At 41.1% G+C, this 21200-nt stretch overlaps 1 protein-coding gene and 1 long non-coding RNA gene across 4 annotated transcripts; one reads left to right on the top strand and one right to left on the bottom strand.

Annotated features, from left to right (window-relative positions):
- LOC110433156 lies at positions 876 to 5465 on the bottom strand. 3 transcript variants are annotated; one of them, XR_002450554.1, is made up of 5 exons: positions 4950 to 5459; positions 4761 to 4839; positions 4584 to 4667; positions 2696 to 2776; positions 876 to 1872 (listed from the first exon to the last, which is right to left on the bottom strand). It is a non-coding gene; the product is annotated as an uncharacterized LOC110433156 (long non-coding RNA). The 3 variants fall into 3 exon arrangements; XR_002450553.1 differs by having other exon boundaries at positions 2696 to 3617; positions 4584 to 4839; positions 4950 to 5465; XR_002450552.1 differs by having other exon boundaries at positions 4584 to 4839.
- Positions 7120 to 8673, top strand: LOC8061657 (clathrin light chain 3). Its single transcript, XM_002461907.2, has 3 exons — positions 7120 to 7721; positions 7869 to 8022; positions 8135 to 8673. The coding sequence occupies exons 1-3, from the start codon at positions 7231 to 7233 to the stop codon at positions 8606 to 8608; spliced, it is 1119 nt and encodes a 372-aa protein (XP_002461952.1). The 5' UTR covers positions 7120 to 7230; the 3' UTR covers positions 8609 to 8673.

The following is a 21200-nucleotide window of genomic DNA, read 5'->3' as shown; positions in this document are numbered from 1 at the left end:
CTAGCTATAGAAAAAAAAAAAACACACACACACACACATATATATATATATATATATATATATATATATATATATATATATATATATATATATATATATATATATATATATATATATATATATATATATATATATATATATATATATATATATATATATATATATATATATATATATATATATATATATATATATATATATATGCGCTAATGGATACCCTGGGTACTGATTAGTATTCGGTACCCGAGCCCCCCACGGCAACACGCGCACGCACGATCGTCCGAGGCAGCCAGTCACGATCCGCTCCGGTCCACCCAGCGTCCCGCGCGTATGCCGCATGCGTGTTTTTTCTCCTTCGGCAGCGTGGTTTTCTTCCACACATCCGGTTTTCTATTTTCTTTTGTGTTCCTCCTTTTTACGTGGACTTTTCATGTTCTTTTTTTTTCATGTTTCTTTTTATTTGCGTGAACTTTTCACGTTTCTATTTCCTTTTCTATTCATGTTTCCTTTTTTTAAACTGTTAACGTTCTTTTCCTTTTCATAATTTCTTTTTTTTTGCGTGGACTTTTCCCATTCCTTTTCATAATTTCTTTTTTTTGCGTGGACTTTTCCCATTCTTTTTTTGCATCACTTTTGCGTAGACTTTTCATGTTCCTTGTTGCAATTTTTTTTTTGCATTTTTCTTGGCAGTGCCTACACTATATCGCTGTCAAGAACAATGAATTTTTATAGTTAAAGTGTAAAGCTGTTATAAGTACAAAATCATACTATGTTTTCAATTATTAATCCCTGTCAAGAATAACATTTTATAGTTTTCAATATAAAATTGTTAAGTATTTGTTCATGAAGAACAATAAAATTGTCAAATCAAAGTATGTGCAACATTTTCTATGTTTGTCTAGGATCAAAGCATAAAAGTAAGTTGGTGACAAACATTATTTGTTACCAAAGTAACTTGAAATTTTGTAACTTTAATACAATTCTAGTGGGTACTATAGTGATCTTTGTAACATTCCCGTATATGAAGAATACTGCAGCAGTAGGCACCAAACAGGACGAACCACCCTACGGAAAGCACAGGTTAGACAACCCCGAATGCATCCTGCTTTGATCAAAACCATTAATAATACAATTAGTTAAGTACAAAAATACTAGCAGATAAAATATAAACTATTTACCTAAAAACATTGTAGAGCAATCTCCACCTAATATTTGCTTAAGATTGTTTAGCTATTTGAAAACTACAAATGTTTATATTTTGTTCTTTTAGATGAAAATGGTAAAAATGTTCACCATCCATAGAGAGTGTCTTGTCTTTTTCAGAGTGAAGAATCTGTAGTGTATAATTGTATATGAGAAGCATTAACATATTTTTATAAGTGAAGAATGGTGATAGCATAACTTAGCTTACAGTAAATTCAATAAGCCAAGGATACATTATAGATACTCAAGAAAACGGTAAAAAATTAATGTAGTACCTAAGTAATATGTTATTATACTTATAATAATATAAATGGATCAACTGGAAGTCTGGAACCTTATATAGCTTGAAACAAAACAAAAGGGAAAGTATTATGAGCCCTGCTTCAAAGGCAACGGCCTAGGCGTCCACAGCGAACCTAGCTCGCCTTGGGGAACAGTGGTGCCTTGTCGCCTAGGCGCACAACTAGATCTCGCCTGGACACCTAGTCACCTTTGAAACCAAGATTATGGGTAGAAGATAGTAGGATACATAAATAATTATATAACAATCTATTATAGCACATGTAATGGAGGATATTAGGATTCTAATAGTTTAGAGGTAGGCCACGGCGACATGTATATCTGTGGTAATCAACTAAAAGCATCCATCCACACAAGAAGGTTTATTTCCTGCAAAAAAGAAAAACATAAATTTGGCTTGAAAGGGAAATTAGAATGATAGATGTAAATAATCTGAAAATAGTCTACATACAACCCTGACCCAAAAAAGAAAAGACTCAACTCATTAATGATCTACGACAAGGGGCCTAGCCAAAAGCCTATGCAATGCAGATGCCCCTACCAAGCACCACAGGGCATCTTCATTGGAAGCCCAATGAAGCAGCACCTCTATGTTAGGCCTATCACCCTCAAACACAAAAGCATTTTAGTTTTTCAATATTTTCCAAGCCACTAGGATATTAAGGGTATTAAGGACTTTGTGCTCAACTCTAGGAATGCCCCATATAATACAACACCAGCAGCTGGAGAAATGACTGTGCAAAGAATTCACAATCTACAGATAAGCCTAAAATTAGCCTAATCCAAATCCAAAAAAAAAAGATAAGGATTGCGCGTGCCTCATTGCCTCATTGGGATCTTGCTAGGTGAAGGCTGCTAGTGAGGAAAGCACCATGCAACAGCTGAGTGAACAAAGAATTACTAAACCTAACTTTTGGACTGCAATAATCAATTTGCTTAACTCAGCATACAGTTTGATTCGCGAGGTGAAGTATTTAGTTAAGTTGAAATTGCCTATAATATATTCAAAGTGAATATGAAAGGTAAATCCAATTTAGTCAAAAGCAGCCTTTGAGCAAGAATTGGAAAATACGAATTAACTCGGTTAGTTTTAATCACACAAATATCACTGATTGGTGGCTGCAATTTTAGTGGAAGAAAACAGAGGCAGAAGAAAACTAGCTGCAGGGAAGAGCTGCATTCTCCAGCATACCTTTTTTTTTGTGCTAGCGGCACGCTACTGTTGCTGATGGAGTGCAGATGAAGCAGACATCTCCTACTGGTGGAAGGCTAACTAAAATGATAAAAAATAGAAATAACTAGTGTTAATGATTTGGAAGCTAAAGCAGCCATAAATTAAATGTGTAAAATTGGAAAATTAGCACCGCTGAAAAAGAAACTAATTATCAATGGAAACAACTGCAAAATTTATACTCTTGTGGATCTTCAAGCATAATTTTCCATATATCAAATTTATCCTTCGCCACAAAAAATCATTTTTCAAACCACAAACTTTGTTTTATTTCAGTCATAAAGAAACATTTGTTCAACACAAAACCTTGTGGCCAGATTTATTTCTAACAACAAAATCTCTTTGTTCAAACAAGTAAACAACAAATATTGTTTTTGAGTCTTGGATACACACACTGCTCATGTGAGCAAATGTATTCTTAACCATATAAATTCAACTTTCAAATTACATTGTGAGTTCGATCCAGAAATACTTGTGCCCAAATTTATTCTTAACATAGAAGTTCATTAGTCAAACCGCAAATATTGATCCCATCCCAAGGAGTGCTGTGATGACTAGGTAAGAACTCAAGCATCATAAATAAAAGGTAAGACTAGGACTACTAAGGTCATATTTGACTGAAAAGCAATTAGCTAAATACAAGGAGTACTATCAGAATAAATTCTATATCACCACAACTCTTGGCTTGCAAGCAAGAAAACAGCACAGATGCACATGCAAGGGATAATAAAGACCATGTAGAAGACAAGGATAAAAATTACTCTCGTCTTGACTTCGTTTAGTTCTAGATAGTGCATGCTTAGTGGCTACTTAGCAGGCGCTGTAGCCTATCCAAGCAGGCAGCTCCGTGTGGACCTCTGGATGCTAAGGTCTACTAGTATATCTGAAGATTTAGATGTATATTGGATAAGAATGGGCATAGAGATATTTTATTTACATTTGATGCATGTGAAAGTTAAATCTTTATATATATTAATATAAGTTTCTTGCTAAAAAAATGTATATATTCATATAAAGTGACATCATGTACGAATCATCCATTTCTGCTAAGCTGAAAATCGATGCAAATGCTTAGTTAGCAAGATTCATATTGCTATAATTTTCTAAGGCTTTGTTTAGTTCACCCTGAAAACCAAAAAGTTTTCAAGATTCCCCGTCACATCGAATCTTATGGCACATGCATGAAACATTAAATATAAACGAAAACAAAAACTAATTACACAGTTTAGCTGTAAATCACGAGACGAATCTTTTGATCCTAGTTAGTCTATGATTGGATAATATTTGTCACAAACAAACGAAAGTGCTACAGTTCCGAAAACTTTTCACTTTTCGTAACTAAACAAGGCCTAAATTTTCTTGTACTCAATTTGGATGCGAGTCTTATTATTATTTTATTTTTCTATGTATATGTAAATTGAAAGAAGTGAACAAGAAGGGAGAAAATATTTTCTATTTTATGTTGTGGAGATATTATTATAAAGAAAGATTAGTGAACTAGATTACAGACTAAAGAGCAAAAAACTATTGTATCTACGGTTCTTTATTCTAAAAATAGAAAGCATGAGAAAACAAAACAAGGATAGGAAGGAGATAACAGCAATATGAATAGCGGACTAGCAACTTGTTAGATTAAACAATCAAAAGAAGATTAGAGAACTGGACAGGTGAACAGGTCTGTGTTGACTGAAAATAAAAAATAAGTACAAAGCATAACTAAACTGGTAAGAAAAATATGAGGCAAAAAGGTCCCTTGCAGTAATTTATAAATGATACAAATAAGCTATATCTAGTAAGCTAAACAACCTCCAGGCTCATTTCATGCAACAAGGAAAAGATAAAGAATTACCCATGCGAGCAGAACATAGATCGATTTTAATGGCAGATGAGATCATGCCGTGTTGCTGCAGCAGTGTTGTACTGCTATTTTGCACTAGAACAATGTAAAAAACAAAATTAAATATAAAAGTCGCAATGTGCATATATTTTTAAACAAATTAAATACATGGCCTGAAAGTTCCTCAACTTGCATCTTCCTGTAAATAGATTCCAGATCTCCATGAGCAAAAAGATCATAATCAAACAAACTTCTTTAGGTCTTGGATCTGCACACAACACAAGAAAGTGAGATTGCCAACTAATCGTTAATTCCCATCCCCAACAATAAAAAGGACCAAAATTGGAGAATCGAATGTGAGTCAGGATGGATGCGTACCATACTAGGGGATGGTTGAGGTGAGCGATTCTCCTCGTACGTATAAGGTGAGGGTGCCGCTGCCGCCGTCGAATCATGCTGAGGGGCTCTGTGGAGGGATGCTGTGGATGGCGCGGATACGGCGCCGCCATGGACACCGCCGCCGATGCCGCCATATGTAGATGGGTGCTGCAGGTATGGCGAGGACGTCGCCGCTGCCGAATCCATCGGGCAAGGTAGTTGCGGATAAGACGTGGTCGCCGTCGTGGATTCACTCAGCATAGGGATTCGGAAGAAGGTGAAGATTTGGAGACGAGAAGACAAACTGCTACCAGCTCGATGCAATGGGATGGGTAGCAGACGCGGGCCCAAGTGCAGAGAGCTCACCGGAACCGAACAAGGGAGCAGGCGCGGCGGCGAGCTGAGGCTGTGCGGCGGGGGCGGCGGCGAGTTGGGTCGTGTGGATGAGTGCGGATAAAAAAATCGGCGTCTCCCACGATCAATAATGGAACGTGAAAAATTGGATCGGAAAAAGAATATAATAATTATATAAGAGGTGGGTGCTGGAGAAAGAAAAAAGACGGAGGCAGCACCCGCCGAAGTGTGGCTCAACCAGCGGTGCGTTGGGTTCGCTCGGGTACTAATTACTATTTAGTACCCAGGGTACAATATATATATATATATATATATATATATATATATATATATATATATATATATATATATATATATATATATATATATATATATATATATATATATATATATATATATATGTATATGGTAAATTTTTTCTACTCCCTAGAAGTAGTTACTCCTATGTATGTATCTTTAGATTTATGATATATATAGTCCAATGAAGTATATGTAAACGTAGTATATGATCATACTAAATTATCTAGGGTAGTATGTATATCAAGTATGCAAGTATACATGAAGTATATGATTATACTATATTTTATATAGTACTGTAGTGGTATTTTAGTAATATATTAAAAAGTATGGTCTCTTTTGAAAAAAAATCACGTACGAAGATCTGAAGTATCTTAAATGGAGTATATAAACATACTCAAACTAATAAATTAGTATAAACACATACATAACATGGTTTATTGAAGACGGAAGTAATATACGTGCAATTAAGAGATTTTTGTCAACTTGTTAAAAATGTCAAAACCAGATGCTAAATTATTAGAGAGAGTTTTTTGAATTTGTCAAAAAATTAAGGATATCAAAATCAGATGACAAATTGCTAGGATGCTCTTAGTAGTTTTTATTGGCATGCTAAATAACGGACTCTTCGTTAATATGGGTACGGTCTGCATTTTAGAGACAAGTACAAGCGGGTGAATATAAGTGTGAGTGGGGTGTGTATCCGTGTATGTTCGTGTTCATAGGGTTGGGATGAGTGTGCACTCTTGTACTCCTTCGGTCTCATTAAAAATGTTATTTTTTTACTTTTAAACTTTTTGATGGTTCGTTTTATTCAAAATTTATGTATAAATATTATTTGTTTTGTTATAATTTATTTTGTTAATAAAAATATTTTAATAATAATTTATTTATTTTACTATTTGTATTAAAAATTAAATAAAACGAACAATTAAATAAGAAATCTAAAAGTAAAAAACGATATTTCTAATAGGACGGAGAAAGTATATGAGTGTTACGTCTGTACTGAATCTTGAAAAAAAAGTATTGTTATTGTTAAAAAAGATTTTATAGAGCAAAGATGTGTATGGAGAGACAAGAGCGCAAAGAGGAAGGGCCTGTTTGGTACAGCTCACAACAGCTTCATGAGCTATTGTGAGCTGTTTTTTTTTGCTAAACACTTATTTCTAAAATAGCTTTATGAGTGAAGCTGTTTTTCCTCTCATCTCACAAAGTCATAAGTTGGATGAAGCTGAAAAAAGTAGCTTATTGCAGCTCTCTCTCTCATTTCTCTCTCTCAACTATGTATGAAGTAGTTAGTGAAGCTATTTTACCAAACACTTTTTCCAAAACAGCTTAGCTTCATCTAGAAAGTTACTCATGAAGCTATTTTCAAAAAAACAACTTTACTAGTGAAGTTGAGCTGTGCCAAACAAGTTCGAAATATTGTTATTGTAAAAAAGAAATTTTATAGAGCAAAGATGTGTATGGAGAGACAAGAGCGCAAAGAGGAAGAATGTTTCCCGCCACCTGCGGGCGGGAGATAAAAACGGTCAAACACTTGGGAGCCTCTGCTTCGCAGCACCTCCACCTCCACTCCATTTGTGTCGGATCCAAAACCTTGCAAGCCAAGATACCACAACGAGCGATCATGTCCTCATTCGACTCCATCACGGCGGTCGTAGGAGATGACGACGCGCTACCGCCGGCCCCCTTCGACGACCCTGCCGCCGACGGAATCGCAGCCGAGTACGGCGGCGGCGGCGAGCAGCAGGGCCTCGGCTTGGGCATGCGCCGCGGCCACCGCTTCGCCGCGTCCTACTCGTCCTTCGGCACCGTCGTCTCGGAGGACGATCTGGGCGGCGCCGCGGGAGACGGCGGCGGGTACGGAGTCTTCGGCATGCCGCCTTACTCCAACGGCGGCCCCGCGTACGGGTACGCCGGCAGCGACGCGAACGGCGTGGAACATGTCATGGGCGCCCAGGACGTGATGGATGGCGCAGCGCACGTCGTAGGAGGCATCGGCATTGGCGGTGGCGGCCTCGATGAGGACCTGTTCAGTGGCGCCGCCGACGATGGCGCCGTCCTGCCGCCGCCGGAGGCCATGAGGGAAGAGGGCATCCTCCGCCGAGAGTGGCGCCGGTGAGTGACTCGTTTTGTCGTCGCAAGATCCCTGATCTGAAATTCTGTACATCTCGTCGCTTCAATTTGCATTTGAATGCGGAGCGCGATTCTAGATGATTTCTGACCAGAAGATTGAGAAATTCGAATGGATTGCTTGATTTTCAGCCAGAATGCATCGATGCTGGAGGAGAAGGAACGGAAGGAGAGGGAGCGTCGCGACGAGATCATCGCAGAAGCAGAGCAGTTCAAGAAGTCCTTCCTTGATAAGCGCAGGCTCAACTGCGAGACGAACCGAACGCACAACAGAGACAGGGAGAAGGTATGCATGCACCGATCTGAGAATTCGACACATCGTTAACGATCAAATCAAATGATGTAACTGTAATCGTTGTTGATGCCTCTGTTGTACCACCACCAACCAAAACCAACAGCTGTCCCTGGCAAACCAAGAGAGGTTCCACAAGGAGGCAGACCGGCAGTACTGGAAGGCGATCGCGGAGCTGGTGCCGCACGAGATCCCGGGGCTGGAGAAGAGGGGCAAGAGGAAGGAGCAGGAGCGGAAGCCCGGCATCGTGGTGGTGCAGGGTCCCAAGCCCGGCAAGGCCACCGACCTCTCCCGCATGCGCCATGTGCTCGTGAAACTCAAGGAGAAACCACCAGCGCACATGGTGCCGCCGTCTCCACCGCAGGCCAAGGAGGAGGAGAAGAAGGATGGAGGTAAGGACGCCAAGAAAGATGGCAACAAGGACGAGAAGAAGGATGGTAAGCAGGCGGCTGGACCGGCGGAGAAGAAGACTGATGGCAGTGATGACAAGGCTGCCGTGAGCACCACTGCTGCTGGATCTCCACCGGTGGCAGCTGAAACGCCGGCAGAAAAGGCACCCGAGCAACCGATCAAGAAGTGATTACCATGTGCCTATGATGATAATGATATCTAATCGCTCCTAATAATAAGAACACTTTGAAATAATGTTCTTGAGCCGTGGTTCAAGGAAAGCTACACTGCATAAATCTGCCTCGATTTTGAGTGCAGATTTCGGTGTCAGGAGTAGCTATCTATCTCTCTATCGATATCTATCTATCTCTACCTTTGATATTTACGGATTAGAAGCTCCTACTACTTAGATTCAGATAATAGTACTAATACTTTTGCTCACTGAACCCCGAAAAGGATGGATTCATCAGATTTTTGTTGTTTTAGAAAATATAAGAGTTTGATGCTTTCGAAAAATAAGATGGCACTGTTGAGGTGACTAGTGGTAAAGTAAAATTAAGAAAATCTACATTATTAATAGTAATCATCTGTGTTGTTTGGATTCCTGGAACATGATATTCAGCAAGCAAAAAAGTACGAAAATTCTTTTATATGCTTTTGAATAGTTATCAGGCTTGAAAATTAATTTTTGTAAAAGTCAGATTTTCTGTTATGGGGATTCTAAGGAATATGAGGACCAATATTCACCGATCTTGGTGGGCCAATTCATGCCTACGCGCGGTGTATCGCAGTCGGAGTCCGAGTCCGAGTCCGTTTCCGTTGCATGCAACGCGTGTCCGGGACTCGGACCTGAAACGTGAAAACTGATTTGTACACGCATGTACATTATTCAAAAGCTTTTGACCCGAACAGCATGGTGAAGCAGAACGCTGGGTCGATGATGTGCCGGCTGACAAACTCCCCCACGATAGAGCTTTCTGGTCTTAGCTTCGGACCAGGGAAGGTTGTGGAAGCTGAGATCCTCCGCAAGTATGGTCTTTCGGTTTGTCCCGTCCCTCCATCACCCCACTTCTTTCTCGTTCTTTCTGTTGGCCGGTGCAAGTTTAAGTTGGACGAACGTTCGGCATCCCTAATCCTCCAGTCTGTTATCGGAGGTTCTGCTGAATTGTTCAATGTTCGGTCTTTGGGAGATCGTGTGTTCCGGTTCTCTGTTTCTTCTCAGGTTGTTGGTTTCCACATATACAAGCTTCGATCCTTTGAAGGTTCGAGCTTCAAGATTTTCTTCAATCTCTGGCACAATGGTGGCCCTCGCTACCAGGGAGAATTTGTACGTTGGTCTGCTGAAGAGAAAGCCAAATGGACCACTGTCAGCCGTAATAAGCATCAGCCCCTGGCACATCCGCCGCCGCGCACTGGACATCAACCCCTGGTACGTCCGCCGCCGCTCGCCGGAGCTAACTCCGTTCCAGTTCGTGCGGCTGCTCCTGGAAGGCCCTCTAGTTTTTCAAATTCAGGTGTTAATGCTCATCAAGCCACCTTTATTCGCAAAAAATCTGCTAATTTAGCTCCTCTTAATTTGGAGCTTAATGCCAATATCCACAAGTTTAAATATGCTGGAATTTTGGGGGCCAGACCAAATCATCAGTTATCTGGGCCTTTGGCCTGCTCTCGCTGTCTGGCCCATGATCATCAACGACCTTCCTACCGCAACCTGTTACGGTGCCATAGTTGTTTCTGTTTTGGACACTCCTTTGGAAACTGCGTTTTCCCGCCTCGGTTAATGCCCCTGCTCTGGTTCAACGGCAGCGTAATTCCTTCCCTTCTTGGAAACGTCGCCCTACCAAATCTATGACTGATGGGGTCGGTGCCCCTGCTTCTCCCAAGCCCTGCTGTGCACCCAAGCCTATGATCGATGGGACCAATGACTTTTCTCTCCCTCGTCGTTTCGCCTCCCCTGCTGAATTCTTAGCTTACCATCTAGGAGTTTCTCCTCCTCCCCCAATTACGGTCCCCTGGACCCGTCCTTGGAGGCTCTCTGCTCCAGCTTTTGATGACGACGACGAGGGTGCCCATCTCATCACTGCAAACTCCTCCTCCCCGACGAGCTTAGTGAGATCCTTCTCCAACTTTAGTGAGTATGCTCATCAGGTCCTTGGCATTCAACCTCCCCCTATTCGTCATATCTTCTAGGTTCTGAAAACCCCAATTGCTACTGTTCCTCCTCCCCCTTTTTCACAGAGTTCAATGGCTTTTCGCTTCGTCGATCCTACTCCATTCATGCCTCATGGTGCTCAGCAGCAAATGATCAATGGAAGATCATTAATGCGTCGGGTGGTGATAGGTCATGTCCCGGAGCGTAACCATGACCTGGCTATTGCCATCTTCAACCCAATGCTGCAAGGTCCGATAAACTTCCTGGACATCCGTAATATCCTACATGATTTCTTACGTAATCACAAAGGTGTTGGCTACAGAACAATGCAACCCTGTCCTCATGGTCAGGCCTTTGTTTGTTTTAATTACCTTTTTGACAAGGATAATCTCATTGAGAATAGTCCACACCAGTATGGAGATGGCACCATTACCTTTGTTGCACATAACAGAGCCTGGAATAATAGATCTGCTGTTATGACACATGAAGTTTGTTTGATGCTTTTGGGTTTAGATTTGGATCTCTCGACTCAGAATCTGTTGGAAAAAGCTGTATCCTCTTTTGGACAACTTATGCTTTGGGAAGAGGATCATTACTATATGTCTAGAGCGATAGTCAAAGTAAGGGTTTCTGACTTGGATGACATCCCATGGTTCTTTGTGTTTACCGAAGGTTCAGACTTTGTCTCCAACAGTTGGACTGTGCAATGTGAGGTCCTACTCACAAAAATGCTTGGACAAGATGCACAAGATGAAGATTTCCCCCCAGAAGATGATGATTTTGATCCAAATCAATTCTTCTATCATGGTTTCGGACAGCCTGGTCATGGTCCACCACCACCACCCCCTGCTCCTCAAGCACCTTTCATTTTAGAAAACCTACAGGCTATGGGCTGGGATGCTTGGCCCAATCAACCAGTACACGCAGAGAATGAAGATTTGGCCCCTCCTCTCATTCCTATTCAGCCTGATATGGCTCTAGGCCTAAATGGTTTTGCTCAGTTGCCAGATATTCATCCAGAAGGAGCCCATGATTTAGTCCTCCCAGCTGTGGAAGAAGTTGTTCAGGCACAACATGAGGGTCCTGTTAATGCTCCTGACACCCCTGAATTACAGAACCATGTTCTAGCTATGGATGACCTCACTAGCTCTTCTGACGAGGAAGCCCCACCTCCTCCAGTGCCAGTGATTCCAGAGGTAGTCATCCCTCATGTACAAAATCCCCAGAACTTTTTGGTAGAAGAAGTACCACTTGAAGATCTGATACCTTTTGAGGAATTAAATCAGCAAGCTCCTCCACCTGCTCAAGACCTGGGTAACATTCAGTTGGGCTTCGTTTAGACTTTTGTGCCTCCAGTGGATCTAATGCAGTTGCCAGTATCTGTTGATTCCAAAAGCCCATGCGCTGCTGCTCTCAGATATTGGGCCAAATACTTCTCTACAATTGATAGAACTTTGCCCACAGTCCCCATCCCCACACAATGGGTTGATTTCTTCACTTTAATGATGCTCAAGCGAGGAACTTTTGAATGGGCTCAGCAGCTTCTCTCATCTCCAGCGTGGTCAATGATTGCAAAGCTCTCCAAGGGTAATTTCTTTCCTTTTACCCTCCCTTCCACTACTCCCACAGTTACAATTTCTGATTTTTCCTGCACTGAACCCCCTGCAACTTCTTGCCCAGATCTTAATGATGATAATGATGCTGATCCCAAAGCCCCTACAAGTGTAGCTAGGGAAACTCCAACACCTCCCTCCATTCCAATCCCGGCAGCCCCAAGCAAGGCTAAGCGTGGTAAGAAGCCAATTATCTCTGATGCCTCAGTTAGAAGAAGTGCACGAGTGCACGCTAAAACCAAGGGCTACAAAAATAACCAATGCAATGATCGGAATTGTATTGGCTGCTCTATTGACCCACCTACCCTCTCTGTCTCTGTAGTTCGTGATCTTAGGAAGTCCTTTTGTAATCTGGACCCTGATTCTCTGATGGAGGAGGCCCTGAATAACAGACCAGCAAAAAAAGCCGCTGTGGAAAGACCCAAGAAAGACAACAAATCAAACAGGGCCTCGGACAACGACTCCAAAGAGATGCCAGAAGGCAATCCTGAAGAGGAGGCCCCACAAAACAGAGACTAGTTTTAGCCATCTTAGCTTTCTAAGATGTTTCTTTTGCTATCATAAACTTGTTTCATGGCTGTTAAACTATGGAAAGTGTTAAGCTGGAACATCCGTGGTATTAACTCAGAGAAAAAGTGGAATGCTATCAGAGACCGTATCTCTGAAAATAATTGTGACGTTATTTGTTTACAAGAAACAAAACGTGCTTCCTTTGATACTACCTTCATACGCCTGTTTTGCCCAACTCATTTTGACTGTTTTGAATTCCTCCCTTCTAATGGTGCCTCTGGAGGATCAATTATCATTTGGAAAAGTTCAGTCTTCTCTGTGTCTTTGATTTTCCAAAATAGTTATGCCACTTCTGTTCTTTTCTCTTGTGTGCATAATAATGCTAGTTGGATCCTAACTAATATTTATGCACCCTGTACCCCTGCTGGGAAAAAGGAGTTTATACAGTGGTTTCAGAACATTCAAATGCCGGATAATGTTGACTGGTTAGTGGTTGGGGATTTTAACCTTTATAGGAACCCTTTGCACAGAAACAAACCAGGTGCTGATGTAGCTGACATGCTGATGTTCAATGAAGCAATTAGTGCATTGGGGTTGGTGGAACTACCATTAAAAGGTCAACGTTTTACTTGGACAAATAAACAGCTTCCTCCTCTCTTGGAAAGACTAGATTGGTTCTTCTCATCGCCTAATTGGACCTTTTCTTTTCCGAATACATTTGTCTCTACTCTGGTTATGGAGACTTCAGACCATGTTCTTTGTCTCATTACCATCTCCATAGATATTCCCAAAGGATGTGTCTTTAGATTTGAAAATTTTTGGCTACAACAAGATGACTTTATGAATCAGGTTCAAGCAGCTTGGGACACGCCTATTTATCACTCTGATGCAGCTAAGATCCTCACTGCTAAGTTCAAGATTCTGAGAAAAGTTTTGAAACAATGGAATCAAACTCTATCAAATCTAAAACAAAATATTGCTAATATCAAGTTGATTCTCACTTTTGTTAATATGTTGGAGGAATTCAGAGATCTCAGTATCATTGAGTGGAATTTCAGAAAGTCACTTGAAAGAAAATTGATTTCACTCCTACAACAGCAGAGAGCTTACTGGAAGCAAAGAGGGCATATTAAGTGGTTCACTTTGGGGGATGCTAGCACCAAGTTCTTTCATGCACAAGCCACTATCAAGCATAGGAGAAACTTTATTACACGACTGGATGATGACCAGGGAAGTTCCTTTTACAGCCATCACGAAAAAGCAGAATTAATTTGGCTATCATTCAAAGAAAGATTGGGCACAAGTAACCTCTCTCCCCTCATTTTGATCTGCCCACTTTTTTTGTAAACAACACAAATCTTTCTAGTCTCGTCCTCGAATTCTCAAGAGCTGAAGTTGATGATGTGGTTAAACAACTTCCTTCTAATAAAACCCCTCGACCGGATAGTTTCAATACCGACTTCATCAAGCATTGTTGGCCGATCATTAATACGGATTTCTACAACCTATGTGATTGTAACACCTAAAAATCTGATTTAAATTAATAGGGATTAATTTGATTTAATTAAGCATTTTTGTGCGCATTTAAATTTAGCACTTAAATAATTTTTGGTCAAAATTAAAATTTATCCTAAGATTATAAACTTGTTATGCATTCATGTTGACGCATATTTTATTTTGTATTGTTTGCCTCTAGCTTGAATTTATTTCCATTTAAAAATCATATTTAGAAAAGGCTTTGGAAAATAAAACAGAAAAGAAATTAAAAAAAAAGAGAAAGAGAGTTAGACACCTGCTCTCGGCCTGATGGCCCAATCGGCCGAGGCCCAGCAGACCCCCGCAGCCCAGCGTTCCCCGCGGCCCGCGTCCCTCCCCTCTCTTTTCTCTCTTTGCACCGCTGACACCCGGGGCCCGCAAGGCAGCGCCCACTCCTTCCCCTACCTCCTGCCGTGGCCGGGTAGGACTCGGTTGGAAACAACCGATCCCGAGCCAAACTCCCAAATCCCGAAGATTCCGGGATTTCTTGCTCCTTTGCGCCCTATAAGAACCCCAAGCACCGCAGCGAACTCCCCTTTGCATCTATTTAGTGAAACCAAGCCCTAAACCGTGTTTTCCGGATCTCGTCGGAAAAATTTCCGCCGCCGCGCGTAGCTTCTCCTCCTCGAACCTTCGCGGGCCGTGAGAACACCCTTGGTGAGGTCGCCGCATGCTCCTCTACCTCCTCATGTCTTTGGCTGGGCGTTTGGTGCACGAAATCGCGAGAACGCAGGCGCCGGCAAGCTTAGCAGCGGCGCTCATGGCGCACCACCGCGCCGGAGCAGACAGCCAGTCGGCTGGCCGCCGCCTGGCACCTCTGATGCGCTGAGAACCGTCGGATCCAAGATCAAAGGCCAGGATTAGAAGATACCCCTTCGGGGGCTATTTTGATTAAGAGCCCCTGGAGTTTTCGCTTTTTGAACCCTCCGTCCTCGGCGACTTTCACAGTTTACGCTTTCCATGTTTCAAAAGCGTAATTCCTGTCGGCTGGGTTCCAAATACGCTTTCCAATAATTACAAGTCTCCCACTGGATTTAAATTGCTCATAAAATATTCATTTTAACTCCGTTTTTGTCTGTTCAAATTTCGTTGGATTCGTATTTACGAGCTCTACATGTTAGAAGTAATATTTCACCGTTTTGAAACTTTTAAATTCTGCAGTAGTATTTAATTGATTATTTCTCTATAGGAAATCTTAGAAAATTCATATCTTCCACGTTTTAATTCCGATTTTCGTGAACTTTACGTTTGTGTGATCGTAGCGCTACATAGAATATTTTTATAAACTTTTATCTTTGATTTATCACTGTTGGTGTAATGTTCTAATTATAGCTTGTTTGCTTCGTGTATGATTGTCTATATTGGATTGCGTGTTGTTGATTGATGTTTGGGAATAGACGGTGAGCCGTACATTGGTGATCAAGACCAAGCCTTTGAAGACCAGCAGGCTCAGGAGAGCTTTGATCAAGGCAAGTATAACCTGGGACCATCCTTGTTACCTATACACAATTAATACAATATATATCATATGCATGTGACCACCTTGATGACCTTAGCAAAATCATAGATGATTGTTATCCTGAATTCCTTGTTACCTATTTTGTTATGCATTTGGGTAGTTCTTGCTAGTGCTTGATTATTAATCCATGATCTTGTGACATGAATATTTGAATATACAATAAACAATAAAATAAGCTTTCTAGCAACTTGAATATAAAGAGTGGAAAAAACTCTGGCTTTTGCTGGATTGATCTTGACCCTCCATAAGGACTTATCCCTTGGCAAAAGCTGGGACAACTCGTACAACCATGAGGGCTATATGACTCTGGCTTTAGCTCAGTATGAAGAACTTTTCTAGCTTGTTAGAGGTTACCCGAAAGGGCGGAGGGGCTGAACCGTTTTAGGTGTAGTGTGGCCTCCGTCTGTATGTGTATAGGCTGCGAGTCATTGTGCCATCGGAAGGGGGGCTCTATATCTGCGCGCAAAGGAAATCTTGCGGCCCTAACATGTTAGACGAACTTTTGAAAGGCTTCATAGTGATCCCTGCCGACCTCCCTTGGAAGGGGGTTAAGAGATTAGCTACCTCGGGCGAAAGGGTAAATCACGACTCATGGGGAAAGATGTACAACCTCTGCAGAGTGTTAAATCTGGTATACTAGCCGTGCCCATGGATACGGGCGGCCCGGAAAACTGACGGAATAGATGGACACTGATGAACATGATTAATGATGATAATTGATGGTTTATTATGTTGTTTATATGTGTTATTCTTAATTCTTGTATACATTGATCATTTGGTTATGGGAGTTAATATGCTACCTTGATATTTGCTTTCCAATAATTAAATATGCTATCTACATATAAAAGCTAAATGTAGTCAAACTAGTGTCAGCTATTTGAGCCTCATGAACCCCTGGTTATACTTGTTGAGTACGATATGTGCTCACTCTTGCAATTTCCCAACACCCCAGGTTATGCTAATGATGATGATTGGAATGTGGACTATCGCTATGAGTATTAGGTTTGGAGTCAACCAGTCAACAGTGTCCCTGTGTGGAGCTTCCGTCGAGAGCGTTGCTTACTTTATGCTATCATTTTTGTATGAGACTATGTGATATATTATATTCCGCTATGTAATAAACACTGCAATGGTACACTTGAGATTTGTCTACTTATGTGTGCGACTGTTTCTGGGGCACATATGAGTCTTTTATGCATCCTATTTTGTTCTTAAAATATGGGTGTGACAAATTGGTATCAAAGCTTTGTTGACTATCGGACGCAAGCCTAGTTAGAAATTGACCGTCTTAAGGTTTTGAAATTGCTATAAAATCCTTGTTCTATAAATCTTGATATTTTCTTCTACACTATATCCTATTCATCTTCACCTTGTTGCTTGTTTTAAAGACTTGTTCTCATCCCCACTCCTTGGTTTGAATATGCTTTTAGAACTTTTCTTACCACCTTCTAACGTTATTGAAATAGGAGTTATTGGATCTTTACTCTTAATAGGAAGATAACGTTAGTACCGCAAGTTGAGTCAATGCTTGAAGTGTGAACTTTTGATGCTTGGTTTGGTTTGTTATTATGCTTATGCTTGATTTGGATTTTTGTAATGAGTGCTGGAACCTTGTGGGCATATCCACAAGTTCCCTAGTTAAGAACCTTAAGTAAGAACATGAATAAAAAGTGGTTTGGGGTCATATCCTGTTTCTGTCTTTTGCTGTTTTTCTGGAGCAGTCTGCAATGATTCTGGAATAAATCAAATTCTGTTCGTGCAATGTTCATCAAATGTTTCTGGGAACAAGTAGACTTTCATACCTTTCCAATGCCGTAAGAATGACCCTATTATCTATTATGAGCTGTGAGTTATGACTGTTTAAAGTTGAGGTTTCTGCGCAGTCTGGAATTCTAGAACAGTTTCGGTTATACCCAGTTTTTGATTAACCTAATGTTGGAATCTGTTAATATGATCTAAATGAAAGTTGTAGACAATTTCTTTATCTTTCTAACGGTGTACTTCATGTATCCTTTTGAATTCTGTAACTCGAGATATGACTGATTTTCTGAACTGCTGATGTTGGATGTTACCCAGAAAATTTCAGATTCCGTTAACGCTTGTAATTGTCATGTTGGACATTACTAAGATGTGTTTATATACCTTGGAATGCAGATGGAAGCAAGGGGAAGAGGCAGGGGTAGAGGCCGTGGCAATGGCAATGGTGGCAATGCCCCAATCACTGTGGAGGAACTCATGCAAACTCAAAATGAGATGATGCACATTTTCATGCAGCACCTACAGCAGCAACCTCCACCAACACCACCACCTGTTCATATGAGGGATAAGCGTGGGAAGTTTATGAAGGGAAGACCTCCAGTATTTATACACTCAGCTTATCCTATGGAGGCAGATGATTGGTTACGTGCCGTGGAGAGGCAATTGAACATAGCACAGTGCAATGACTTGGAGAAGGTGTTGTATGCTTCTGGACAGCTTCAAGGGGCAACTCAAACATGACGGGAGTCATATCAAGCTGCTCGTCCCAACAATGCTCCTCCTGTCACATGGCTGGAATTCTATAGGGACTTCAGAGCTCGACATATAAATGAGGGAATGATGGAGCTCAAGCAAGAAGAATTCAGATCACTCAGGATGGGCTCCATGACTGTGGCAGAATATCATGACACATTTGAACAGTTGGCTCGCTATGCTACGAACGATGTCAGGGAAGATGCTGATAAGCAGCGTCTGTTCATGAAAGGTCTTTACTACGAGCTCAGGTTACAGTTGGCTGGAAACACCTATCCTACCTTCCATGCTCTTGTGAATCGTGCCATTGTGCTTGATAATATGCGTAAGGGTCAGGATAAGAAGAGAAGGATGCTGGCACAAGGTTCAGGGATCAACAACCGTCAGCGTTTCAGTTCTCATCAAGGCTATCAGCAGAGGTTCCAGGGACCAGTTAGTCAGTCGAACCGCAACCAGCAACCTCAGCGTTTCCAGAATCAATCACAGAGTGGGAACCAACGTCCTCCATTCGAGCAACGTAATCCCACACAACAGCAGAATAGTCCGCAGACACACCGCTCGGGAAATTCAAATGCCACCCCCATGAAGAGGAGTGCTACCAATACTCCTACGAGGTGTTTCCAGTGCAGGAAGGAAGGGCATATGTCATACGATTGTCCAGAGAAGTTTAACAAGCAGAACAACAACCAGAAGTCTACTGCTTATGCAGCAACAGTGAACAATGTGGCTACGGAGACAGTTCAGGAGGGACCAGAGATTATGATGGGTACGTTCAGCATCAACTCTTTCCCTGCTACAGTTTTATTTGATTCTGGAGCTTCGCATACATTCATATCACAAGCATTTGTTAGAGTTCATAGCATTCCACTAGTTGCAATGAAAACCCCCTATGCTAGTTAATTCACCGGGTGGAACTATACCAGTTTCTTTATGTTACCCCTTAGCAAGTCTTTCTTTAAGGGGGGTAGATTTTCCTATCAGTCCCATGGTTATGAGAACTTCAGGCATAGATGTGATCTTGGGTTTGGATTGGATGAAGCAACATGATTCAGATATTAAGTGCAAGGAGAGAGTAGTGGCTCTGACAACCCCAAAGGGAAAACGAATCAGTGTTGATGTAACAGTGCAAGCACCACTCACAGCTAAGGTGGACCAACTGAATGATGATGTTGATCCTCAGAATCTGGTAGTGGATGAGTTTCCGGATGTCTTTCCAGATGAATTGCCAGGTATGCCACCTGACCGAGACATTGAATTTATTATTGAATTACTACCTGGTACTGCACCCATAGCTAAAAGACCATATAGAATGGGGGTTAATGAACTAGAAGAACTTAAGAAACAAATTAAGGAATTGCAAGATAAAGGGTTCATTCGTCCTAGTTCATCACCATGGGGTGCACCAGTTATCTTTGTTGATAAGAAGGATGGTAGTCAATGTGTGTTGATTATCGGTCACTTAATGAGGTCACCATCAAGAATAAATACCCACTGCCTAGGATTGATGACTTATTTGATCAGTTAAGAGGTGTTTGTGTGTTCTCTAAGATTGATTTGCGTTCTGGTTATCATCAATTGAAGATTCAGAATTCAGATATACCAAAGACAGCTTTCACAACAAGGTATGAGTTGTATGAGTATACAGTTATGTCTTTTGGTTTGACCAATGCACCAGCTTACTTTATGTACATGATGAATAAAGTATTTATGGAGTATCTTGATAAGTTTGTGGTGGTCTTTATTGATGATATTCTGGTATTCTCTAAGGAAGAACATGCTGAACATCTGAGATTGGTCTTATAGAAACTTAGAGAACATAAGCTGTATGCCAAGCGTAGTAAGTGTGAGTTTTGGTTGGAAGAAGTGTCTTTTCTTGGTCATGTTGTCTCTAATGGTGGTATTGCAGTGGATCCTAGTAAGGTGAAAGATGTGCTGAATTGGAAACCACCTACAGATGTAAGTGAAATTCACAGTTTTCTTGGTTTAGCTGGTTACTATCGTAGATTCATTGAAGGGTTCACAAAACTTGCAAAGCTTATGACTGCTCTGTTGGAGAAGAATGCTAAGTTTGTATGGTCTGATAAGTGTCAGGCTAGTTTTGAGGAGTTTAAGAAGAGATTGACTAATGCACCTGTGTTGGTATTGCCAGATCTGAGTAAGAGTTTCTCTATCTATTGTGATGCTTCTTGTCTGGGTTTGGGTTGTGTTCTTATGCAAGAAGGTAGAGTTGTTGCTTATGCATCTAGACAGTTGAGGAAACATGAGCTGAATTATCCTACTCATGATCTAGAGTTAGCAGCTGTAGTCCATGCATTGAAGATTTGGATACACTATTTGATTGGGCATAAGAGTGACATATATACTGATCATAAGAGTTTGAAGTATATCTTCACCCAGACATATCTGAATTTGAGGCAACGAAGATGGTTGGAACTGATAAAAGATTATGATTTGGAAGTGCATTATCATCCTGGAAAGGCGAACGTCGTGGCTGATGCACTTAGCAGAAAGAAATATGCTAATGAGCTTTGGGCGACAAATGAATCTGAGGAGTTGTGTGCTGAATTTGCATATTTGAACTTGGGAATTGTAGTAAATGCTATGGAAATTGAGGTCACTCCTACTCTAGAGGAAGAGATATTGAAAGGACAGTTGGAAGATGAGAAACTAAAGGAGATAGCACAGAATGTGGTACTAGGCAAAGCATCAGGATTCAGAATAGATGACAATGGTGTACTGTGGTTTGGAAAAAGGATATGTGTTCCTGAAGTGAAGGCTATTCATGATATGATTCTGAGAGAGGCTCATGAGTTAGCATATTCCATTCACCCTGTAAGTACTAAGATGTATCTAGATCTGAAACAGAAGTATTGGTGGTATGGATTAAAGAGAGATGTAGCTGAGTATGTTGCTTTGTGTGATACTTGTCAGCGAGTGAAAG

Source organism: Sorghum bicolor, chromosome 2 (genome assembly GCF_000003195.3).
Source record: "Sorghum bicolor cultivar BTx623 chromosome 2, Sorghum_bicolor_NCBIv3, whole genome shotgun sequence".
Classification (NCBI taxonomy): Eukaryota; Viridiplantae; Streptophyta; class Magnoliopsida; order Poales; family Poaceae; genus Sorghum; species Sorghum bicolor.
This window is presented reverse-complemented; position numbering and strand designations above follow the sequence as displayed.